General features: G+C 43.1%; 2 protein-coding genes across 3 annotated transcripts; both read left to right on the top strand.

Annotated features, from left to right (window-relative positions):
- The first annotated feature begins 10108 nt into the window (after positions 1–10108).
- On the top strand, positions 10109–12027 carry LOC147861788 (pentatricopeptide repeat-containing protein At4g18520, chloroplastic-like). Its single transcript, XM_087322438.1, has 3 exons — positions 10109–10633; positions 10932–11232; positions 11975–12027. The coding sequence occupies exons 1-3, from the start codon at positions 10109–10111 to the stop codon at positions 12025–12027; spliced, it is 879 nt and encodes a 292-aa protein (XP_087178564.1).
- Positions 12028–20914: 8887 nt separating this feature from the next.
- Positions 20915–26051, top strand: TAF15B (TBP-associated factor 15B). Of its 2 annotated transcripts, XM_087322307.1 has the most exons (6): positions 20920–21134; positions 21241–21364; positions 22753–23410; positions 24806–24956; positions 25128–25212; positions 25684–26051. In XM_087322307.1, the coding sequence occupies exons 1-6, from the start codon at positions 21086–21088 to the stop codon at positions 25769–25771; spliced, it is 1155 nt and encodes a 384-aa protein (XP_087178433.1). In that variant the 5' UTR covers positions 20920–21085; the 3' UTR covers positions 25772–26051. The 2 variants fall into 2 exon arrangements, with proteins under 2 accessions (XP_087178434.1, XP_087178433.1); XM_087322308.1 differs by lacking the exons at positions 25128–25212; positions 25684–26051 and adding an exon at positions 24368–24466 and having other exon boundaries at positions 20915–21134; positions 24806–24945.
- Positions 26052–26309: the final 258 nt, after the last annotated feature.

Below are 26309 nucleotides of genomic sequence, written 5' to 3'. Positions count from 1 at the left end.
TCGAAAATTGCATGGATTCTTGGTTTTTACATATTTATTTGAATTTAAGAACCAATAACTATGAGTATGAAGAAAGTTTTAAATTTTAATAGTTTTTTTATTACTTTATTCATTTTCTATGAGGATTGAAATAATATGTGTTTTGATTCAAACTTCAATTATGTTCTTGACTCTTGAATCTCCACTTTCATTTTAAAATATGTATACCACATGTATTGAAACATAGATAACCATGTATTATCCATGGGAAATAAAGATAATTTGTATTTACTATTATAGTAAATACTATTCAAATCCCAGTATCTTTGCATTCAACATCAATGGTGTTAAAGTATTCAACGTATTCAAAACGTATTTAACGTACTCAACGAACTCAATGTATTTTACCTTTAAATACGTATTCTAAGAACTTATAAAAATAATTTAGAATACTTATAAAATACGTAACATATGTATTGTACGCGTACGGTATGCTACGTATGTTACAACCATGCTGGAAGCATGGCCGTTGTCTTTCTTGCTCCCGCTCCTGATCGGTTATTCCTTGGTCCAAGGCCCCCATGGTCCCGCCTCGTTCTACACGCACACGCGTAACAACGCGACAACATTTCGAATGGTCAATTTATTGACCGGCTGCAGGTCCTAAATGAAGCGCAACGTGCCAGTCTTCTTAGGCACAGTAAACCACCGATTCGAGTATGGGGCACTCGACGGTTTGAGGATGCCCATCTCCACCTTCTGCTTCAGCAGCTCCATCAGCTTCGGGATGTGAGCTCTAGGCACTGGAATCGGTTTGAGATTCCATGGCACATTCAGTACTGTAAAAATAACCATCGGCTCAACGATCGTCGGGTCCACGCACCTGATCTCTCCTAGTGAGAATGTGAAGGCCTTCCCGTGCCTCCCGAGCATTCTTCGAAACCATTCCTCCTCCGCCGGCAGTAGAAAGCCACCCCCACCAACCTTGAGCTCTCGTAGCGTTATGTCGGTGAACTGGTGAGCTATGCCGACTAGATCCCGTAGACTTGGGTTACTGATGAAAGGTTCTGACGCATCGTTCTTTCTATCTCGGTGCTCAACCGGTAGCCGGCTTTCTTTGCTTTATCCAGTGTGTCGGCAGCACCAACGTCATTCTACTTCGGCCCGAATCAGGTCTCGTATCGTTGCGAAGATCCGGCCCCTCTGGCCTTTCCCGCACGCTTGTCTTCTACCAGAACTTCGTAGTTTTGGCACGTGGCTTCCACAAAGCTGGTCTTTTCTTCGACTGGATCGCTCCACCCGGTGACCTCCTGGACTCGTCTTTCCACACGGTCCGCTTCCTCCCTTCTCAACCGTATGCCCGCGAGGCCTTCTAGCACCACCAGCCAAAACCCGGAGTCTTTCGTCTTCCGGCCTTCGTCACTCTCGACCCGGATTCCTGCCGACGCCGAGTAGTGGATGGTCTCCGCGTGGCGCACCACTGCTTCTTCCATCAGTCTCTTCATCCCTCCCTGTCCGATATTCAACTCTAGGGCTCTCCAAGTCTCGCTTGCGTGCACCCTCCCATTCCATAGGTATAACACATTAGCCCTTATTGCTTCCGTGAAGTCCACGCAGTCCTTCCGGACGTGACCGACCGCGTCACACCACAAGCATCGATGCCCACCCGGAGGCCTTCGATCACGAGGCTGCTCACCGCCATCCCTCCTCGCTTGTGCAATCTGGAGGTCTCGTACCATCTGCGTCACCTCTTCTAGAGCCGCTCCGCCGGACGGGCCCTTGACCACGTCAGAGGAGCCTGTCTCAAGCCAACCCCGGGTTTCCTCCTTGTGCACCGGCAGGGGTCCCTCAAGGTTTCTTGCCGCAACCCTTCCTACCCCCGACAAGCCCTTGTCGACCCACTCACGTCGTTTGTAGAAACGGTCGTAGACCCCCTTTACCATGGCCCAGTCAGCCGTCAACCCATCGTCCGTCTCCAGCAGGAGACCCACTTGTTCCCGATTCCGCACATCCACAACTTTGACGAATAAAAGGACACGGCTTGTGACCAGTACGGTCCTGTCCAGCACTGAAAGTCTTACGAAGCGTTCCTCGAACTCCTGGAGGAGCGCCGACGCATTCCTTCCCTTTTCTAGGGTCTCTACCCAATCCATAAAGTCCCTCTTCGATAACCGAAGCGTGTCATCAAACCCGTATTGCTCGAGGAGTTGCGCTTCAAATTCTCCCTAAGTCTGGCATCCAGCCTGCACCTCGAGCACCTCTACGTGGATGCCCGGTGTTGCTACGCGAGGGAACCCAGCCAGACGCCTTTCTTCCGGGATGTCCCTCATCACCATCTCGGCCTGGTAGGCCACCAAATAAGGCGTGGCATCCTTCCCATAAAACCGGCCTATTGTGCCGACGATTGCTTTGATGGCCCTATCGAGGGCGCTCGTGCCCTCGCGAGCACTTACTATCCGATCGACTACTGCCTCCATGGCTTTGGCGAGCTCTGATCCCCTCATTTTTTATTCCTCTACCTCCTTTTCACGTTGGGTTCACCAAATTTATGTTGTATTGTTACGCACACGCGTAGGAAATAAGGCGGGACCGCGGGGGCCTTGAACCAAGGAACGTGAGAGAGAGAGAGAGAGAAAGAGAGAGACTCGTTGAAACACACAGAGACGAAAAATGAAAGAATCAAATCCAATAACAATATAGATTACAGCTTGCAATGTTACAACCGGCAAGCCGGTGATAAACTCGACACAGACGAACGCACGCCCTGAAATACGTGGTGGAGCCTCTACCGGAAGCACGCAGGCTTTCACGCAGCAGAGGCAGCCAACCTAACCCCAAAATCCCAACAACAACGATGGTGGAGGAAAGAGCTCAGTTCCCAGTCCGACAACACGTCGTCCTCTCTAAAATGCCCGATTCCTGCTCAGGCCCTTTCCCTCTCCTTTTATAGCACAAGGAGAGAGTCGTTTATAGACTGTTAAATCCCTATTATTCTCTTCGATTCCCTACTTAATGAACTAGTGCTACCTAGGATAATTACATCGTCGGCCTATACTTAACTATGTATATAAATATATCAAAACATGTGCCCGTGAGTAAGGGCCGGTTAACACATATCATCCACTAATTCCTCCTATGGACGGTTTTCTCCACGACACCGGCGTTGCCCAATGTGACAACTAACGTCTCCCAGCTATTCGGGAGGGAACCGAGCAAGAGTAGAGCAAGTACCTCATCGGCAAGAGGTACTTCCAACGAGGTTGCTTGGTGTATTAGCCCCTGAAAGGCATTCATGTGCTCCGCCATACTGGAGCCGTCTTGGTACCGGAGCCTCAATAACTTCCGAAATACCGAAAACTGATTAATGGCATTTTTGTTCTGAAACATAATGGCGATCTTCTCCCAGAGCTCATGAGCCTTGCTCTCTTCATTGAAGTTGTTGTACAGGCTCATGTCAATGAAGCACCGAATGTAAGTCATTGTCTTCATGTGCATCACCTCCCAAACCGTGGCGTCGATCTTGTCCGGTCTCTTGTCCCCGAATTGAACCGGCAACCAGAGATCTTTGACCACGAGCATGTCCCTCATCTTCGACTTCCACACTGAGTAGTTGGAGCTGGTGAGCTTGAACATGCCGCCGAACGATTCTTCCATTTTCTGTGCTATTCGCTATGATACCAGATTGTAAAGAATATGCGGAATAATGCTCGGCCACAACCGAGTGTTCAACTACTTCGTTGAGAATTACAATCACAGAACTGGGAATGTGGAGATAGATGCACGTATATACAAAAAACACTGAAAGAGAGTACACAAGAAAATGATACACAAGATGTTTACGTGGAAAACCCTAATAGGGAAAAACCACGGGAGCCCATAGACTCCGAACTATCGTTATGAAGAGAGGAAATACAAAATGTAGGCACAGAGGCAACGACCTTGTCCTCGCGATCTTCGCCAAGCGACAGTTACAACAAAGAGTGCTCGTAGCTGCTCTCACGCTCTTTCTCTCTCTCTCTCTCTCTCTCTCGCTCTCTCTATACAACAGTTACAACAATATGACAACTCAAAAAACCCACGATCACCAAACACATACACAAACCTATTTGCCCTAAGTCATATTTATACTAATATGACTTTTGGGCTATTTACAAATATAGCCACAATGGGCTAACATAAACATATTTATATATATGTCCCTTCATCCGGTGAGAGGTTCTCACCGGGCCTGCGTCATCCGGTTCTCACCGGGTCTTCCGTTGCCGGGTACTCATATCCCATCCGGAGGGACCAAAATCCTAACACTGAGTAAGTATTAGTGTCAACGAACACCATATCTCCAACCACAATCTTTTGATAGGACGACTTAGTGATTAAGTTGTTCGACCCATTGTGTTGATCGACAAAGAAAAAATAGGGAACAACCTATCTTTTCTAAGAGCTTTTGTGAAAACATTATCAATTTGGTCTTCAATTTCAATATATTTTAGGTCTACAACCCCTTCAATCACTTTTTCATGAACATAATGATAGTGGACCTCTATAAGTTTGGTTGTGGCATGAAAAACTAGATTTTTTGCCAACATAATAGAACTTATGGTATCACAAAATATTTGAATCGGCCTTTGTATAGTAAATCCAAGGTCTTTAAGCGACATCTCTATCCATATAACCTCACAAGTGTCACGAACGGGTGGAATGAGGCTAAGTACTAAGAGAGAGCAAGAGCATAAGCAAGATCACAAGATTGTCAAGGACAAGTAGACGATGCTAAATATTAAGAGATAGCGGGAGACAGAGCATAGACAAGAGAACAAGCAAGAGAGAGGATAAACAAATAAACAAGAACTATATATGCTTTCGTAACTGGTGTTGTTCACCTTGATTGTAATCAAGGTGAACCCCAGTATTTATACAAGAATGTGGAGGTATGCATGAAAGCTAGAAGACTTCTAGAGAATGCATGGAAACTTCAAGAGAGTGCATGAAGATGCATTCTCTAGAAGGTTCTTGAAAGTTCTAGTGATCAATAATGAAATAAGTTGAGTCTTACACAATACAATAATGCATAGATGGATGTAGCTCAATTGGTAAGGTTGCCCAATAAGACCAGAAGGTCATGGGTTCAACCCCCACCATTCCATGTGGCATCTTGTCTATGAGATTATCCTCCTTGGACCCACGACCGGTTTTTGTGGATAACGTTCATGAAATGCTCAAACTATGTCTAGGGCATGCTTGAGATGATGTGACGACTCCCATGTTGCTTCGGAGATCGGGTACCCTTTCAAGAGGACAATGTATTGAACCTGGCGACGGAAGAGACAAGAGTCGAGAATTTGGTCGGCCTCATATTCTTCTCCGGTTGAGAGCTGGATTGGTGTTGGAGGAGATGGGTGTTGATGTACAAGGAAAGATCGTGATGTACATCCTCCAAGAGACGTGCCCGGTCCTCTGCAGAAGGATTGAGGGAAGCAAAATCAGGAAGCGGGGGTGGAGACCGTAGTTGGCAAAAAATGGAGTAACTCCCGTAGATGCATGCAGAGAGTTGTTGTAGGTGAACTCGGCAAGTGGGAGAAGGTCAACCCAGTTGTCTTGTTGGTAACTAAGAGAGCGCCACAAGTATTGTTCTAAGGTTTGGTTAACCCGCTCCGTTTGTCCATCGATTTGCGGATGATAAGCAGAAGATAGATTCACAGTACAATTGAAGGTTTGCAGAAGCCGTCGCCAGAAATTTGGAAACAAATTGTGGTCCTCGATCAGAAGTGATATCGTTCGGGAGTCCATGTAGTCGAACCACATTTTTGAAAAACAAATCGGTTGTCTCCTCTCCGGTAATGGTTTTGGGACATGGAGCAAAATGAGCCATCTTGGTGAAGCGATCGACCATGACGAATACCGAGTCATAACCACCAACAAAGGGAAGGTCAGTGATGAAATCCATGGAAAGAGAGGCCCAAGGTTGTTTGGGGATTAGGAGAGGGTGAAGGAGACCATATAGTCAATGATGAGATGCTTTAGAGTGAGCACAAACGTCGCATGATTTAATGAACTCTTTGACCAATTTCCATGGTTGTGGCCACCAATATCCCCGAGATATGAACTCCAAGGTTTTCACAACGCCAAAATGACCAACAAGTGGATCATCGTGACACTCGTGAAGCACCCTTGTCCGACAAGGACCTTCTGGGACATACAAAAGATTATCTTGAAACAAAAGATTATCTTGAATTGTAAAACGAGCTAAATTAGGTCTTTTGGGTGGGAGGGGTTTGTGATACTTGCCTTGACCTCTGTGGCGAACTTGTCAGTCGTAGTGGCTTCTGCTATTTTCTTGAGCAAAGAGTCATCCCAGAGCAAGCAAGTCGCGAAGTTGTAGAATTGGTTAGGCTTTAACAAACTCTGGGACTGTTGAACATAGGCTTCATCCTCTGGAGTGATGTCGAACTCAGACCGACGGGATAAGACATCCATTGTCATGTGTTGAGTGTCGGGTCGAAAGATTATCTCAAAATCATAGTCTGCCAAGAAGGTCGACCATCGCGCCTGTCTATGATTTAAGGTTCGTGTGGTAGAAAAGTATATTAGATTTTTGTGATTGGTAATCACTTGGATACGGTGTTGCGCCCTGGCTAAATAGGGTCTCCATTCTTCAAAAGCAGCAATAATAGCGAGAGGCTCCTTGTCGTATATGGGGTAGTTGATTTTTGGGGCCGTGAATTTGCAGGAGTAGTAAGCCACTAGGTGAAGCACACCGACGTCATCTAGCTGGGAGAGGATCACCCCAATGGCAAAATTGGAAGCATTCGTTTTGACTTGGAAAGGCTTAGTTGGGTCAAGATGTAAAAGGATTGGTGCCATAGTAAAGGCATGTTTCAACAAGTCATACGCCTTTTGGGCAGTTGTTGTCCATTTGAAAGTAGCATCCTTGCGGGTAAGAGCAATGAGAGGTTTTGCGATCACTGAGAATCCTTTGATGAAGTGATGATAAAAATTGGCAAAACCAAGGAATCATTGCACATCTCGTACCCGAATTGGGACAACCCACTCTTGGATAGTCTTGACTTTCCGTATGTCCATTGTGATTCCCTGTGTCGAAATGACATACCCAAGAAACTCTATAGAAGTACGATCAAATTCACATTTTTCACTTTTAGCATAGAGTCTGTGCTCGCGAAGTTTGGCGAGGACTAACCCAACATGTCGAGTATGCTCCTTGATGTTCAAAGAGAAGACCAAGATATTATCTAGATAGATAACAACAAAGTGATCTAGATATTATTGGAATATGTCATTCATCATATGCTAAAATACTGCAGGAGCATTAGTGAGGCCGAAAGGCATTACCTTATACTCGAAATGTCCATAGCGCATTCTAAAGGCGGTTTTCCATTCATCTCCAGGTTTGATCCATACCAAATTGTATGCTCCCCATAGGTCAATCTTGGAGAAGATCTTCCCAGTCCGGAGTCGATCCAACAACTCTGGGATGAGAGGTAGTGGGTAGCGGTTGCGAACAATAATCTTGTTTAGACCCCGATAGTCGACGCAGAGGCGTAAGGATCCATCTTTCTTTTTCACGAACAAAATAGGAGCTCTCTTGCTGATGATTTTGAGGGTTGAATAAAACCCTTTTCAAGGTTCTCGTCGAGATACGTTCGGAGTGCCTGAAGTTCTAGTTCTGACAACCCATAAATTGGACCAAATGGAGGATTGGCACCTTCTTGCAGATCGATCAGACAGTCGTAGCGTCGATGCTCAGGCAAGTCATCAACATTCTTTTTCTCAAATACGTCCTTGAAGTCTTCATACTTGGGCGGTAGTGAGTCAGTAGCTATCCTCATTGGATTGCTTGACGAGGCACTATGCACTATTTTCCTTGTTGTGACTGGGATGTGAGCATCCGCCTTGGAGCTGATTCCTGCATTAATGGGAGGGTGAGCGCCTGCAACAACATGAGATATTGCTTGCACCTCCGAGCTAGTTTGGGAGAAAGTAATCAAGTGATTGCGCCAATCAACAAGTGGATTTTGTGCCTTCAACCAAGACAAACCGAGGATGACCAGATGTCACGGTGAAGTGATAACATAAAACGTTAAGGCCTCTTGGTGGTCCCCGAGCTGTAAGATAAGTGGGACAGTGGCTTCTGTGACTGCTCTCAAAGAAAGCATGCGTCCATCGATAGCTTCCACTGGGATTGGCTTGGACAATCGGACAACCGGGAATTTGTGTTTATGAACAAACCTTTCGTCCATAAAACACGTTGTTGCCCCGGAATCTAGAAGTGCTAAGAATCTAATTGAAATCGACTTGAAATGGATGCTTACTGGAAAGGAGAAATCTTTTGTCGATGTAGCCGAACTATGGGAGTGACTCGAATGCGGATTGTCCAACCACGTGGCTCCTACTGTAGTTGGACATCGTCGTTTTCCCGTTGTTGGGGCTATCTTGTCGTATTGTTTGTAGATATTTGTCATTGATTATTCTTTATTGGGCAAAAACGAATGAGATGGGTGGATGCACCACAATATAAACATAGTTCGTTGGTTTGGTGATACCTCCATTCACCCTCGGTGAGTGGCGGGGCATGAGCTCAATCAATTTCCATTGGCACAGGGTCATCGTACGATGATGATGGAGAAGATCTCGAAGAGGGTTTCCACCTTGAAGTTGCTCGTTCCTCTTGACGAAGCTCAAACAACCGATTGTCACAACTAATTGCTTGGATGATGGCTTGCGACAATGATGTAGGCTCCGGAAAGTTGAGTAAAATTTTTAATCTCGCTTCGAAGGCCCCAATGAAAATGGTCACAGAGAGCCTGGCCATCCCACTAAACATCACTTGCTAATTGTCTAAATTTAGAGGCATAAATGGATATTAGACGCAGACCTTGATGTAATGAATAGAGTTTAGTGATGGCAGTTCGGCGTCAGTTTGTATCCCCAAATGTTACCTCAAACTCTGCCATAAAGGCAAGAAAATTTTGTAGAAGTGGTGATGAAGTTTCGACCAACGGTGCAAACCAGGCTTGTGCAGCTCTGAACAGAAGGGTCCCAATGAGACCAACTTGACGAAAATCATCTGCATACCGTTGAGGTTGTAGTTGGATAATAAGCTTGATCTGATTTATGAACCCTCGGAACCGCTTCCTCATGCCATCAAACTTGTCAGGTAAACTAATATTGGGCTCCCAACTTGTAGTGGGATGGGAAGGAGTCGAAGAAAGCATAGACGAGGAACCAAGCTCTATAGGTAGAACATTTGTTGATGTAGGAGGAGAGTTGTTTTTTTCTTTGAGTTCCATCGGTGTTCCAACTTGAAGCTTCCGTAACGATTCCTGAAGGTTGTCATTCTCAAGTTGAAGTTGATGCATGGCTTCCATGAGGTGATTTATTCTCTCGGTAAGATCCGACATGTTGAGGTTTAGAAAATGGGAAGGTGAACAAACTTTCACAAACGGGTGGAATGAGGCTAAGTACTAAGAGAGAGCAAGAGCATAAGCAAGATCACAAGATTGTCAAGGACAAGTAGACGAGGCTCAATATTAAGAGATAGCGGGAGACAGAGCATAGACAAGAGAACAAGCAAGAGAGAAGATAGACAAATAAACAAGAACTGTATATGCTTTCGTAACTGGTGTTGTTCACCTTGATTGTAATCAAGGTGAACCCCAGTATTTATACAAGAATGTGGAGGTATGCATGAAAGCTAGAGAGAGTGCATGGAAACTTCTAGAGAGTGTATGAAGATGAATTCTCTAGAAGGTTCTTGAAAGTTCTAGTGATCAATCTATAATGAAATAAGTTGAGTCTTACACAATACAATAATGCATAGATGGATGTAGCTTAGTTGGTAAGGTTTCCCAATAAGACCAAAAGGTCATGGGTTCAACCCTCACCATTCCATGTGGCATCCTATCTATGACAACAAGTAGCTTGTGCAACAACTCTATAATCTCAAGGCTTGTGCCAAGAAGAAAGACCTTTGAGAAGGTATCAAGGTCCATGCTCATATTCTACAAAGAGGTTTTCTAGCGAAGAATACCCATATTGGAAGTAGTTTAGTATGGATGTATGCAAAATGTGGTAAGAAGCACAGAAAGTGATACTACATCTTCCGAACCAAGACATGACTTCGTGGAGTGTTGTAATTGTAGGATATGTTAACCAAAAAAAATGTTATGAAGTGTTCAATTGCTTTGCAATAATGCAAAAAGAGGGTCTCTCTCCAAATGCAGTGACTTTGATTTGCATCTTGAAATCTTGTGACAACATAGAAGGTATAGTATATATGAACAATCAATTTCAAAATGAAATTGTGAGTAAGAACTTATTAAGGGAGAATATCATGCTTGGAAATTCTTTGATCGATATGTTTGGAAAATGTGGGGAGCTTGGAAAAGCACAAAATATTTTAGAAGAGCTTCCTATTCGTGATGTTATTTCATGGAATTCACTAATTACAGGGTTCGTTGGACGGTGGCTATGCCATGAAGCATTGAACAGTTTGGAACTTATGCAAACCGAAGGCCTCTCTCCAAGTATACTAACCCTTATTGGCATCTTAAGAGTTTGTGGTAGCACAGGAGATATACAGAAAGGAAAACTAATCCATAGTCAATTTAGAAGCAAGGATTTGTTGGAGAAGAATACGGTTATTGGAAATGCTTTGATTGACATGTATCTGGAATCCGGTGTACTCGGGACGGCTCAATAAGTGCTCGATGGCCTTCATGTCTAAGATGTAGTCTCTTGGTCCGCATTAATTTTAGGGTATACCCAATAGGGGCAAGATCTTCAAGCACTGAAGTGTTTTGAACGTATGCAAAGTGAGGGGCTTTCTCGTGATGTGATCTCATTCATTTGCATTTTAAACGCTTGTGGAAAAAGGTTGCTGAAAAATGATTTTATGCTTGGAAATAACTTAATGAATATGTATGCCAAATGTGTAGTTTGTAAAATCTCAGAAAGTGCTTCAAGACCTTCCTATTCGAGATATAGTCTCTTGGAATGCACTTATAGGTGAGTATGCTAAACAAGGTCAAGGCCACAAAGTGTTGGATTGTTTTCAGCAGATTCAAAATGATGGCATTGCCCCAGATACTACCACGTTCATTTGCAGTTTGAAGGCGTGTAGCAACATAGGAGCATTACATAAGGGCAAACAAATTCATGATGATGTTGTGTGTAGAGGCTTGCATGATAAAGACGTTTTACTTGGGATTGCTTTAATCAATATTTATGCCAAATGTGGTATGTCTACTAATTGAAGAGCTTCCTACCTGCTCATTGATAACTTCAAGCGTTGATCTTATTCCTGGCAGCGATGCCAAATAGATGTATGGTTTCCGTGTGCACGACATGCGAACATGTCAATGAATCGATGGAGTTCTTCAGGATCCGGATCGACATTTACCTTCTTGGTGGTGAACTAGGGAAGAGTGGTTGTCTCACTCTCGAGCTTCTAGCTTTGATACCTGTTGAGAGACAAGCTCAACATTGGGTGCGTAAACGGGTGCGTAAAACATTGGGTGCGTAAACGGGTGCGTAAAACCGTACGCAAAATATGGTCGTGGCGAACCGAGAGGCCGTTAGAATGTTATTCCTCGTAAGGAATAATTTTGGGAGTAAGTGTAGGATGCTCATTTATGAGCAGTCAAGTATTGTAAGTACTTGTGTCAGCCCAATGGTCAGGGCTTGTATAAAAGGTGCTCACTGAGCACGAAGTGTATACACACACAGAGAACATACAAAGAATATTTTGAATATACTTTCGTGTTTCTGCTCTCTCTCTCTCTCTCCCTCTCCCTCTCCCTCTCTATGATTTCCACGTTTTACCGAACTATCGTACTTCCGAATAGTGTACTTTGTGTCATACGCATACGCTTCCGCACACATATTCTTTTACATGGTATCAGAGCGCGAGGGTTGAGACTCCTCTGCAACCGACAGAAAAGCTTGCAATAAAGACATATTTAAGCTAATTTTTTTTCAGAAAGGATAAGACAGCAATATGGACAGATGAATGGGAAGCTCGCTACTGACTGAGAAGCTCGACAAGAGCAACTACGCATCTTGGTCATACAAGATGCACCAGTACCTGCCTGGTCATGGTTACTGGAGTTATGTCGAATGAGCTAATGATACAACACTTGAATTGACACATAGAGACTTCTCAGCTTGGGAACAAGCGGCAAGCAGAGTTCTTTACTGCTTCGCGTCTTGTGTGAGCAACCATCTCTTGAGCTACATTCGGGATGCTAAGACGCCAAAGGACGCGTGGGTGAATCTCAAGGGGATTTTCGCCTCTAGCACAACGGCCAGGAAGCTGCAGCTCAGGCAAGAGCTAGCAATGTCCGACAAAAAGATCTATCTTTGGCCAATTACATGCCCCGAATCAAGGAGATCTGTGACTCTCTTGCCTTCGTCAACGTGAATGTCGAGGAGGACGAAATGGTGCAGGTTTTTCTTGGAGGGTTAGCGTCAAAGTTCGGAGCATTCCGAACGATAGTTTGCACAAGGGAGAATACGCCATCATTCTTCGAGCTTCAGTCGATGTTGCTCATGGAGGAAAATCATGCGGGTGCGTCGACGAGTAAGCATGCCGACGACAGGATGTTGTACACGGAGGAAGATGGGCCCCGTGATCGTGATGGACGAGGCGGATTGGCGCGCAATGGAGGTGGCCGAAAAGAGTAGAACGTGTGGCATAATCGAAATGTCGGAAGTGTTGAGAAGCAAGCTCAACAAAGGTATGTGATGCTTATTGAGAAATAAGCTATAGTAGCTATTAGCTAATTAGCTATTAGTGGACATAAAGGTGAAATAGTTATTTAGCTATGCACAACTATTTAGCTATTGACAGTTATTTAGCTACATACAACTAATTAGCTACTGGAAGCTAATTTGTTGTATATATAAGTCACTTATATACTAAGGTAAAAAGTAAGTGTAGTAAGTAGGAAAGTAGAAGAGTGAGAGTAGTGCAGAGAGTTGTAAGAATAGAAAACAGAAAACTGACGAGAGCAAGTTGAGCTCTGCATGTAATGGAATAGAAGCTTTTGTTTTGCTACAAAGGTAAGTCTCCTTCCCCTTCCCCTTTCTGTCTTGAGCACTAAACGATCTAGCGCATCACGATCCGTTGTGCACACAAAAGGGTCGTAGTGCCCTTCGTAACAGGAAGCAATTCCGAACCCTCCGGAAGTAGGGGAGTCATAGCGGCGCCGGAAGCCGACAAGTGAAGGTTGCAACGGAATGCTGGTATTGTGGCAAGAAAGGCCATAGTGAGAGCGGGTGCTGGAAGAAGAGAGCCGATTCAGACAAAGCCGGATGGAGTGGAAGAGCGCAGGAAGGTGTCAGAAATCGCACTAAGCCGAAGGCTCCGAACCAGCCGGAACAGGATCGGGTCCAGCCTTCATAATGAAGCACAAGGCCAATTCGATGGCCATGAACACCTCGAAATCGAGCAAGGTGTGGTATGTTGATTCCGGAGTGTCAAATCATATGACGAGTCATGAGGAAACCAGAAAAGCAAGGAGTGGTCGAAACGAGAGATGACACTCCGCATACCATCGAACATGTCAGAGAAGTTCCCCTCAGCCACATCGGGCAAAAAGGGTAACTTATGAACATGTTGCACGTCCTAACAATAACCAAGAACCTGGTGTCGGTCGATCAGATCGTCGACTAGGGGATGCAAGTTCGATTCACGCACCTCGAGTGCTACATTGAAGAGGAAGGCCAAGTTATCACGCAAGGGCACTGTGAAGGGAGGATGTTCATCCTCGACACCGACCAAGCCGGAACCGCGTTGTTCACGAAAGGACAGAAGGTCAAATCGGATATCAACTTGTGGCACAAGTGGTTCGACCACGTTAACTTCCCACGGCTTTGCGAAATGCAGACGAAGAATATTGTTTTCGGATTGCCGAAATTTTGGGGCCATAATGGCCAAGTCTACGAAGCCTGCCAACTTGGGAAGTAGCACCGACTTCCATTCCCAAACGAGCGTAATCGGAGTCGAAATCTGCTCGACTTAATCCATTTGGATGTGTGGGGACTGGCACAGAATCTGAGTCTCAGTGGATGTCGTTACTTCGTAACCTTCATCGATGATTTCCCTTGGCATACCTAGGCATGTACGGTCGCGAAAAAGAGTGAATTCTTCGCATGGTTCCTGAAGGTAAAGAGCCTTGCGGAAAGGGAAATAAGGCGAAAAATCAAGTGCCTCAGGTCCGATGGCGGGAAGGAGTACTTCTTTGACCAGTTCACAAGTTATCTACAGAAGGAGTGAATTCGATGCGAATTCTCGTGTAGATACACGTCGCAGCAGAACGACGTGGCCGAGCGGAAGAATTGGACAATCGAAGAAATGGCCAGGGCAATGCTTGAAGAGAAGCATATGCCGAAGTTTTATTGGGTTGAAACCGTATGGACAGCTATTTATTTGCAGAATTGGAATTTTTCTAATGGAGGAGTGTCGCCACATAAATTGTATTTCGGGAAGAAGTCGAACCTTGCACACTTGAGGATTTTCGGCAGCATTGCGTATGTGCATGTGCCGAAGGAGAAGAGGAGGAAGTTGGACGCCAAAGCCGAAAAGTGCATCTTAGTCAGCTATCCAGACGAGCAGAAAGGGTATAAGTGTTATCACCCCCGAACAAAGGAAGTGCACGTAAGTCGAGATGTCATTTTCGACGAGTCCGCTTCGTGGTACTTGCCTTCCCCTCCACTACCTCATGACTCCATTCCGAATTCTAAAGAAGAGGTCAGCGAGGCCAAGCTGCCTCCGCGTGATGAGGAAATCGGAGCTCTGACAGAGAGTCCGATCTCATTTCGACTAAGTGGGCCGAATAAGGGGTTGGGCCGAGATGGCCAACCAAATGAAGAGTTGGCGAGTAGTGGAGACTCAGCCATGTTGTCCCTGCGTAAAGAACCGAGGAGACGGTTTATGCGTAAAGAAAAAGGGAAGAAGAAAATGTCGGAATACGATCGAGTCATATCAGAGCGAATCTGACGGCGGGCCAATCGAAAAGGAATCTCCATGGAAGAAGTCGAAATCGGCTGAAAAGGCCGTGAAATCAGGTAATCACGAATTACGCCGATCTACCCACCTGAAGAACCCCGTAAAGAGATACGGGTATAATGAATACATGGCACACCATTATGCGTACATGACACGAGTGGCGGAAGTGTGTGAGCCAGAGAGCTACGCAGAAGCAGTGGAAGATGCAAACTGGCGTGCCGTGATGGAAGAAGAGATGCGCGCTTTATCGGACAACGAGACTTGGGACCTAGTTGACGTACCGAAGGGTGTAAAGTCGATCGGATGTAGATGGGTGTATAAGGTGAAATACAACATCGACGGCTCCGTCAACCGATATAAGGCCCGTTTGGTTGCGAAAGGCTACATGTAGAAGCACAACATAGATTATGACGAGACCTTCGCACCAGTCACGAAGATGACTATCGTGCAAGTTCTGCTAGTCGTAGTTGTGGCGAAGGGGTGGCATCTACATCAGATGGATGTAAAGAATGTGTTCTTGCAAGGTGATCTTGAGGAACAGGTGTACATGGTTCAGCCCCCCGGATTTCTATCCGAACAAAACACTTCGGCAGTCTGCCGATTGAAGAAGGCATTATACGGACTTAAGCAAGCCCCGCGAGCTTGGAACGCGAAGATTACGCAACGGTTGTGTAGAATGGGGTTTACGACATCAAAATCAAACTCTTCATTGTTCGTTCGGCAAGGTTGACATGGCCCGGTTTGTCTTTTACTTTACGCTGATGATTTAGTCATCATCGGTGCCGACCTGGAAGAAATCGGCCGCATCAAGTCTCAACTTGTGGCATCATTCGAAATGAAGGATCTTGGAGACCTTCATTACTTCCTCGGGATCGAAGTGATCCGTTCCCCTGAAGGCATATTGATCAGCCAACGTCATTATGCGTTGAACATGCTCTTCAAGTTCGGGATGGCCCACTGTAAGCCCATCTCGAGCCCTCTGGATAGAAATGTAAAGCTTCGACGAGATTCAGGAAAGGCGTTGTTGTATCGCACAGGCGTAGCCGAACAATTAGTTGGCTACACGGATGCCGATTGGGCCGGAAATGCCCATGATCGTAGATCCACATTTGGATACGCATTTTCATTGGGAAGTGCGGTGATCACGTGGAGCAGTAAGAAGCAGCCGATAATAGCGTTGTCAAGCACGGAGGCCGAATATCGAGGGGCGACTATCGCTACGTGCGAAGTCATTTGGCTGAAACGACTATTACGGGATCTGCATGTGGAGGTGTCTGATCCGAGGATGATCTATTGCGACAACCTTAGCAACATCCACCTTGCGAAAAATCTTGTATTCCACGCCCGGACCAAGCACATTGAGGTGCACTACCATTTTGTTTGCGAGCGTGTCCTTTCTGGTGAAGTCGAACTAGCGTATGTTCCCACTGGTCGGCAAATTGCCGACATCTTCACCAAGCCCCTTGGTCTCGACAAGTTGCGGCATTTCTCGGGTGAGCTGGGTTTGCGTCACCTCGACACACCCAACTTGAGGGGGAGACAGGATTGTGAAAGGAGCAGTAGTGACCGTGATGCCGAATCGGATGAAGAATTCGATTTTGGGCCGGCTGAAGAAGCCGAAGAAGAAAATAGGGGTCGTAATTGCAAGGAAGAGTCGAAGACAGCCGAACAAAGGGGAAATACAGCCAGGAAGGGCGTAAAGGCCAAGACAAAGACGTGGTTTGATGTTGTCAAGGGCCTAAAAACAAAAGACGAATTGGAGACAATCAATTCGGGCGAGAGTGGAATTTAATCAGAAGTGACCGATTTAATCGAAATGTTTGATTCAGACATGCCGAATCAACTAAGGGCCGAGCGGAGGAAAGGGCAGCGAAAGAGGCGCCAACACCGCGACAACAAGGGAGCTGAGAAGGGCCACGTGAGCAGACAAGCCGACCGGAAGGGTCGAAGCGTGTGGAATCGAATGAGTCAAGGAGCGCGAGCGAGGCGTGACGCTAGGAGAGGCCGAAACGAAGATTTGGAAAAGCGGATGGAACCTCAAGTTGAGCTTGAGGGGGAGTTTTGAGAGACAAGCTCAACATTGGGTGCGTAAAACCATACGCAAAATATGGTCGTGGCGGTGTTTAAACCGAGAGGCCGTTAGAATGTTATTCCTCGTAAGGAATAATTTTGGGAGTAAGTGTAGGATGCTCATTTATGAGCGGTCAAGTACTGTAAGTACTTGTGTCAGCCCAATGGTCAAGGCTTGTATAAAAGGTGCTCACTAAGCACGAAGTGTATACACACACAGAGAACATACAAAGAATTTTTTGATTATACTTTCGTGTTTTTGCTCTGTCTCTGTCTCTATCTCTCACTCTCCCTCTCTGTGATTTCTGCATTTTACCGAACTATTGTACTTCCGAACCGTGTACTCTGTGTCATACGCATATGCTTCCACACACGTATTCTTTTACAATACCCTTAAGTTGTAGTGCTTAGACTTTCTCTCCCTCATCTTATCTCTCTAAATCTATGGGGCGGTAGCATCCCTAAATCTATGTGGAAAGAGTTTGAAAATGTCCAAAAGCATTTTCTTACCAAGTTTCTACAAGTTAGGAAACAAACGCCCTACACCCTCCTCCTCCTTGAGACGGGATCACTTCCCATTGAGATCATGGCCATGGAAAGGGTTGTTGAATACATGCTTAAGGTTCAAAAAAGTCCCTCACATTGACTTCCTAGAATTGCGTGGGAAGCAAGCAAAAAGATCCAAAAGACGCATAAAAGCAAAATTTTGTGTTCCGGTTGGATGCAAGATATAGAAAAATGGTTTGGTAGATGGGATGTGAGACACTTGCTTCATGATGCATCATTAGATTCCTCTATAAATGAGGCATTTTTGCAACGCCAATGTATCATGACATGGGACAAATGTGGAGGCTCACGCTTCACACATTATACTACACATGTTGCACCTAACTACAAAACCATATTCTTTGCGGAACGGGGAAATCATACACATCCATACATGTTAGAGGCCATACCATTATCTTCCATTCGAACCATTGCTTCCATGCGACTTAGCTCACATGCATTGCGATGTGAAACAGGGCGTTGGGGTACAAGTGATGAGAGTGGTCGGCTATGCACACTTTGCCCTAAACAAGTTCGTGAGTCTGAGTATCACACTTTGATACAATGCTCTGCCTTTGATCATATTCGACCATGCTTTCCACATCTCTTCGATTGAGCCCAATCTTTGCATGAATTCCTCTCACAACCACAATGTGCACTCTCGATTGCAACATTCATTGGTAAAGTTCTTGAACATCGAGAGTCACTACTCACTTTCACACGTATCACGTGAAATGTAATATTTTTGGTCTCATAGGTCATATTTGACCTCTGAAGACGATAATATAATCTATCTATCTATCTATCTATCTATCTCAATAAAAGTAAATGAGTACACAATGCACACATAAGAAGATAACGAGATAAATAACACACTTCATACAAGAGTTAGAGTGATTAGGGTTTAGCTAATTAGCACTAAACCTTAATCACTCTTAAGCTCTAATGGAATATTAAGGGGAGAGCGTGAGAGCTCTATTATAGTAAATGAAAGGAAAGAATCACGAAAGAATGGGTATGGCCAGATGAGAAGAAATGGAGTTTTAGCAAATCTGGTTGGAAATGCTTGTAGTCATACAACCATGGTAGATAAAGGTCAAATATATTGTGAAGCCATGGTGATGAGCGTTTATTTGTATGTTGATCAACATGCGAGAATGGAAGAAGATGGAGGAACATTGGGTCTTAGACAATGATCACATGAGATGGGAAGAAGAGGCATGTATGTGTGTCCACCGTTCTTTGTAGTCTTCTACTTTGAGTCTTTGAGTTTTTTATTGGCCTATCATGGCCACAACTTTTACAATGTTGTCAGACTAATCATTTTCTCATGTATGAAGAATTTATACTAATGAAGAATATTGTTTTGGAAAAAAAAAAAGAATCACGAAAGAAGAAAATCTTAAAAAGTCACTAAAGGTTGACATTTATAGCTTTTTACAATGGGGTTGGGCTCCATTTCAACTTAGATGTATTCTATCCCCCTATTCCTAGTGTCTTTCTTGAGCTTCATGTATGTTGTTGGCGTCGATGTCTTCACAACTTGTGTCTTAGATGGCAAATACTTAATAACATTGGTGCTCTCATTGGAATGATCGAGACCATTGGGTCGCGTGCGCTTCTTGACAAAATTCAAAAAGTAAATTATTGCAACAAACTACTCACAAAATTGTTTGTGACAAGGATATGAGCTCTAGAAAGTTTAACGAAGATTCCCCCAATGGAAGTGGTTGCATGAGGCTTGTCCATCTCATTGAATATCACACGCAAGTTGTTGAAACTCTAAAGCATAAATAGAGACATGTGCATATGTTGATGTAACGAATAGAGCTTGATAAGGGACACTCAATGTTGATTTGAACTACGTAAGGAAAACATCAAAATTTAGTCAAATAGATGATAATGTTTCAACTAGCTGCGCGAGCCTACCATACCAACTCAATGAAAATCATCAAAATAGCTTTGGAACTATAGTTTGATGACAAGTTAGATCTCATTGATAAACCCTTGACAATGCATTCTTGTACTATCGAATTTCTCCAGTAGATTGAGCTTCAGATCCAAAACATTAGGATAGAAAGGGGTTAGAGCAAAGATAGGTGCCAATGAAACATCGATGCAAAACCATGCTCTGTTGATGTAGGGTTCGGTTTCAATGCCTCAAGCTCCATTAGAGTGGCATCTTCAAGTTTATGCAATGACCCCTAAAGGTTGTCATTTTCAATTTGGAGGTGTTGCAATGTTGCCATGATTTGGTTTAGGTCATTGGTGGATTCAAACATGACGAGGCTTAGGAAGGTGGAAGGTGAACAATGTGTCACGGATAGGTAGATTAGAGCAAAATGGAGACATGAATTGTGATACAAGAAATGAGATGTTCAGAGAGAAAGAAAGAAAGATATATTAACGTCTTCGAAGGCCAAATTTGGCCCATGAGACAATTGGTTTACAACAAAATAGGGTGTTTACCCAATCATCAAAAATAAAATAAAATAAAATTAGAACTTAATCTAAAAGAGTTCTAGTAATGTACAAAACGTGCTATGTTGTAACATATTCTTATGATCCCACAACCGGTGTTGGTCACCTTGATTGTGATCAAAATGAACAATCGTATTTATACATGTTCTTGAGAACTACATGTGTGCAAATAATATTTTCGAATATATCCATGAAGAATACTCTGAAAATATGCATGCATGCTTTTGATGTTTCTAGAATGTTTTAGAGATTTCTGGAAAGATAGATCTAAATGTATGACAAGTATTTTGTCATAACAACATGATTTGTTGAGATGCATTGGTTATGACATCATACATGGGAGATTGGAGGTTCAAATCCTTTCAGTGATAGGACTAAGATAAAAATCCACTAGAAGATAAGAAGCAAGTAGTTCATTTTTTAAGAGTTGAAAGGGTTGATACAGAGCAGAAGTATTCATTGTAGGCTTGACCAAAAATGTTGGTGGGATACCAGATAATATATTTGATCTTTGCGTCATGAGCTACGAGTGATAACAGAGGGAGGGAGGCATGGCAAATGGTTTAGTTCAAACATCAGGGAAGGTGAGATAACAACAAATCACCCGTTCAAGACATATATACATATACAATGTATGTATATGATATGCATATGTACATATACATATATATACATACATATTGATATATAGTATATGTATATATAATAATAGATACATATACATGTATACATATACTGTATATATATATATCTATATACATATACAATATATATATATATATATTATATGCTCATATATATTTATAAATTAAAAGAACAGATTCAAGGAAAAAGGCCGAGGCTAGGGTTTTCAGTGACCTGTCGCTTCTGTCTGTCTCTCTGTCTTTTCTAACCCTAATCCTAATCCTAACCCTAACCCTAACCCTAACCCTGTCGTTATTTCTGCGACTCTCCCCACTCTGTGGCCCGAACAAGCTATTATCCATGTCTGGCGACGATGGCGGAGGTTACGGATCCTCTTATGGTGGTCGAGGTAAACACGCTCTCTCGCTCAAAGCTTTTTTTTTCCCTTTCACCCGGCTGTCTTTGCAGCCTGATCTTCTTGGCCGAAATTCTCGTTGCTGAGTATGTGTGTGCAGGAGGTGGCTATGGTGGGGGTGGTTATGGTGGAGGTCGTGACAGAAGGCAAGGAGGTGGAGATGGTGGTGGAGGAGGCCGTGGTGGAGGCCAAAGAGAAGGCGATTGGACTTGCCCTACCGCAAGGTTAGTAATTCTACCATTCGTCAGTCTGTAAACTGTTTGTCATCTGGAAACCGTCTTCCAAGTGAAGGTTTGATGTATTTCAGGCTATAAACGGTTTTGATAGGCTGGTAATTCTACTGTACACTATTCCATAAAGTGCCATGTATCTGGGAACTGTCCTACTCTAACGATATTGTTTTTCCACGTTTGAATGTTTGTTCATTCTATGTTGAATCACACTTCACAAGGTTAAAAATTCCTCCTTGTTTCAGAAATCTGGAAATTTCGAAACCATGGCAATGACATCGAGATAGTGGTCTAAATTTGAAAATGTAGCGGAACATTCGAAGATTTGATGTGTCCTTAAAACTTTGTAGTTTGGAGAGTGACGCACACTAGGCTAGAACTTCAACTGTATTTCTACATCTAGGAGCTGTTCTACATGTTTACATATTGTGAAACATTTGAAGGGTCGATTTGTTCATTCTGTGTAGAATCACTCCTGAAAATCGCTATACATCTGAAGGTAACATGAAACATTTTAACTGTTTGATGTGGTCATCTATAGATCAAACCCAAGGTTAGTAATTCTACATCTGGAAACTGTTGTACGCCTCAAAGTTATTTCAACTCTCCAAAACCGTTGCACATCTGAGAAGATTGGGAAATGTTTTAAAATCTGATGCGTTCCTTCTTTCTATTTGTGTCAGATTTTCTACTGTTGGTTCATGATTTGAATCATAACCTAATATACGTGAAAGTTTGATTTATTTCTTCGTTGTTACCTCTGAAATTTGCCGTCTATTTCAAACTCTTCTGTAGCACGAAGAACTTGCTGTGTGTTCATCTGTTAGTTCTAAGTGATTTTTCTATCCTTTTTGCATTGAATTCTGTTTTTAAAAAATTGAAGTTTCTAGATGCTCGTTTTTCATAGTTCTGTTTGTTTTTCTCGTTGGTTTTGGATTTTCTGCTAAATCGTTAATGTTTCAAGGTGTAGTTCTCTTTGGACATTTGTGTGAACTGTTGGCACGTTTGATCTTTTTGTGCCCTGTTGTTGAAATATGAAGTTGTGTTCTTCTTTATGCTGGTTCTCTGTGATTGTTCCTTGTTTTCTGATTTCAGCTGTCCCTTGAAAGATTTCTGCGTTGAATTCTTCTTTTATGAATTCAGTTGCTGTGAAAGGATTATACATTTGATAGATTTTGATCGTGTCCAGTTCTCTGCAGTTTCTCCATCTGTTATGAATTAACCTGTATTGTGATTGGCTTTAAGTTTGATGTGCTCTTTTTGTATAGCTCTCTCTGTTCTCTCAAACTTGTTTCAAATCAGCTGCCATGAATTTTGTTTAGGTTTGAAGCTTTTCCCCTTTGTTGCTAAACTTTTATTTTCTCTTTGTTTTATAAATTCAGCTGTGGTAATGTGAACTTCGCTAGGAGAGTGGAATGTAACAAGTGTGGGGCTGGAAAACCTAGTGGTGGTGGACAGACAGGATCAGGTGGATATGGAGGCGGTGGCGGCGGCGGTCGTGGTCATAGAGGGGGTTCCTATGGAGGAGATGGATACAATGCCCAGAGTGGTGGTGGAGGTGGTAACTATCGGCAAGGAAACAATGATTATGGCAACCAAGCTGCTGGTGGTGGTTATGATTATGCCAGTGGTGGGAGAAATCAATATGCAGGTAGTGCACCGCCATCTGGAAATGTTTATGGAGGTCAATCAGGGGCTCCTAGAGGAAACTATGGTGGTGGTGGAGAGCTTGCTGGTGAGAGTAAGGGGGGAAGAGGAGGTTATGGTGGAGACAGTAGGGGAGGCAGAGGAGATTATGGTGGGGACAATAGGGGAAGCAGAGGAAATTATGGGTCTGAGAGAGGTTCTGGGTACACTGAAAATCGTGGTGGGGAGTATGGAGCTGATGCAAAGTCTGCTGGTGGCACAGAAACTGTTAAAGTGAAGCAATGCGATGAAAATTGTGATGAAAGATGTGACAATGCAAGGATATACATCACTGGGCTCCCATTGGATGTTACAATCGATGAGCTACGAGAGCTCTTTGGAGGCATTGGACAGGTAATTCTATAAGAACTTGTAGTGGATTTTTGTTTCTGTTAAGTGCTTGCTAATTCCATAGTGTAATTATTAGTTTTCCCTTTTGGTTATGTACATTTCCAACTGTTCAGAGGATGATGTAAATTTTAGATACTGCTGTTTGGTGAAGCTTGTAATTGTGGGTACCATGATACAGCTGTTTTGGTGATGCTTGCAACATCATTATATTAACATCCATTTCTTCACCAAATGTTCAAGAGGCAATCTCTTTGCCTTGATACTATTAATTCTGCTAGTATAGGATTTAAAGCATGTCTCTTCTATCATGAACATTTACAATGAGAAGTCAAAGGCACTAGACTTTAATTAGTGGCATACTTGTGTAACTAGATTCAATGAAATAGTCTGTACGTAATCTCTTATTCAAAGGTGCTGAGGCATGGCACATGCGGATTCAGCACGCGAGACTATTTAATGAGAAGTAGAATGAAGTGGTTCGTTTCTAGCAGACAGACCCCCTGATTTGTGAATTAGGACCTTGAGTCTTAATACCATTTATGGAGAACGGTAGGTGAAACTTTTAGGACTGTAGCTGAACCTCAACTACAAGCTAGTGTGAACTGCAATGTGAACCTGGGACAGGTAAGACGATCTTCCCCTCTAAAATTTAAAAGGAAAGGATGCATAGGAGATGCCGAGTGTCATGGCACTTCTGTTTTTGTCATACTAATGGAAGGCTTTTTATGATCTCTCCTGATGACCTCGCAGATCTTTGCATCCTGCTTGATATTTGTATCCTGCTTCTGGATAAGGCAAGTGTAGGTGATTCAGGTTGGTAGAACCCCTTACTTCTGGTCCATGGGAGATTCTGATTGAGGACACTTGCTCCACATTAGATGTTTATGACAACTTTTTCTTCTCACAAATTTTAGATTAGTGCATGGGGATGTGGTTCAGTTGTGTTTGTTGCACTTGCAGGAGTTTTCGCTTGTTATCTTTGATTGCCTGTGTGCGTTCACTCATTGCGGATTACACCACGGTTTGTTCTCAGAAGTGTGGAATATTCGTCTGATGTAGGTGAGTGATGTAATTAGTAGGCTCAAAACCAGATTTTCCGTTGTATAAATTGCATTCTGCGAAGAAAGCACACGGATGTGGTAGATCCAGTGCTTCAAGGTTTGGATATGTGACTGAATGGTTTATATTTCGTCCCGATTTAACAGTCTTTAGAGTTAATGCTACTTAACATTTGCTTGCCGACTTTTTTATTGATCTTTTTCAGTCTTCTCCAAATTTCTGCATTTGTGTTCTGCTGTAATCTTAATGTTTCTGTTGAGAACACAGGATCTGATTAAAATCTCGCCCCGTTCTGTTAATAATTCCACCTGTATGCTTGACTTATGAGTGGTGTTACAGGTTGCAAGGATTAAACAAAAACGTGGATACAAAGATCAATGGCCTTGGAATATCAAAATCTATACAGATTCTTCAGGGCAAAACAAAGGGGATGCTGCACTAGTTTATGAAGATCCCTCTGCTGCCCATTCTGCTGGAGGATTCTATAATGGTATGGGAGCTCAGTACTCCTATCTACTTTCTGTTCTGAAATATATCACATTTTATTGGCAGAACCAAGTCTCAGCTGATTTAATTTTTTGAGAACATAGTCGTTTATTGCAAATGCTTAGGTCATGTCAAATTCTTTCTTAGCTTTTGACATTTGTTTTTCTATTTTTAGATTATGTATTGAGAGGTAATCAAATCAAGGTGGCAATGGCTGAAAAATCTGCTCCAAGACCGAGTGCAGGAGGCCCTTACCAAGGGTGAGTTAGCAATTAAACTTGCTTGGTGTAATGCTTTTCTATTTAAAATTAGAAAATCTGTTGTGTTGAACCACACTTTTTTCTATTTATAATTTTAGTAACATATTTTTGATTAAAGCTACGAAAGAACTCCTAAGTTTCATGGGTTTTACGACCATAAACATTGAAAAATCATCCGTTATTAGAGGGGAGTTTCTAGAGGGGAAGTAGAAACTAACTTCTATATTATTTCTCTATTTCCCCCTAAATCTGTGTGAGACAACCAAGTATTGGATTTTAAGAACATTAAGCAATGAAAATTCTCTTGCTTCGGAGGGGATGCGTGAACATCTATTTAGTTTCTATTTTTTCTGCAATCTGTGGCACACAATACCTGTATTTCAAAACTCTATAATCTTAGTAGACCAGATTCTGAGTATTGTTGCATTAGTTGAAATGATTAGTTGACACAATCATCTCTTGAATCTACAGACATGGTGGAGGTGGTGGACCCGATAGACGCTTTGGAGGTGGCGGTGGTGGAGGAGGTGGAGGTGGTCACCGATCTCGACCATATTGAAGTTTTGCATTTTGTTTCTGGACATTTGTAAAGCTTTGGCCAAGATTTAAGACCTACAGCATCTACAAGAGAAGAACGAGTTTCTGAATTGTGTAGTTTTTTTGTAGCCAAGCTTGCACAGATACACTTGATTGTTTAGTTAAATGATATCTTGTTCAGACTCCCAACTCTTAAATTCGATATGATTTGGTACCAGATTGGTTAGTTATCCAACTCATTAGGCATTTTATATTTTTCTGTTTAACCTTATATTAGGAATCTACATCAAAATATTTCTATAGGAGGATTTGTGTGACTTGAGGGGAACGCCCTAGCCACATTGGCTCCCTGACCCAGAGGTATGTGAAAGTAAACCTTAAGTTGGAATTTCTCTGTGTGGTCTAACATTAGCTTTCTTTGAACTTGTACAAATTCTGCGCTCTGAAAGTGGAGAACTGTGTGCATCATGATCATCATTTGGCTGTTTATGAATGTTTTAAATGTACATACAAAGACTAATAAGTTAATTTTGTCATGATATATGTAACAAAATCACAAT

This window comes from Azolla caroliniana, unplaced genomic scaffold (assembly GCF_043228905.1).
Source record: "Azolla caroliniana isolate FFs.n. ecotype wild unplaced genomic scaffold, voAzoCaro1.0.p SCAF_7, whole genome shotgun sequence".
In the NCBI taxonomy this organism is placed as follows: Eukaryota; Viridiplantae; Streptophyta; class Polypodiopsida; order Salviniales; family Salviniaceae; genus Azolla; species Azolla caroliniana.
This window is presented reverse-complemented; position numbering and strand designations above follow the sequence as displayed.

What these genes read in the sequence shown, in the direction of transcription:
- LOC147861788 (XM_087322438.1), top strand. Translation starts at nt 10,109, where the DNA reads ATGACTTCGTGGAGTGTTGTAATTGTAGGATATGTTAACCAAAAAAAA. An exon ending in ATTTGTTGGAGAAGAATACG is followed by an intron (nt 10,634 to 10,931) that starts GTTATTGGAAAT and finishes CCAAATGTGTAG; the next exon opens with TTTGTAAAATCTCAGAAAGT. An exon ending in CAATATTTATGCCAAATGTG is followed by an intron (nt 11,233 to 11,974) that starts GTATGTCTACTA and finishes ATTTTTTTTCAG; the next exon opens with AAAGGATAAGACAGCAATAT.
- TAF15B (XM_087322307.1), top strand. Translation starts at nt 21,086, where the DNA reads ATGTCTGGCGACGATGGCGGAGGTTACGGATCCTCTTATGGTGGTCGA. An exon ending in TGGACTTGCCCTACCGCAAG is followed by an intron (nt 21,365 to 22,752) that starts GTTAGTAATTCT and finishes TTATAAATTCAG; the next exon opens with CTGTGGTAATGTGAACTTCG. An exon ending in TCTTTGGAGGCATTGGACAG is followed by an intron (nt 23,411 to 24,805) that starts GTAATTCTATAA and finishes GTGGTGTTACAG; the next exon opens with GTTGCAAGGATTAAACAAAA.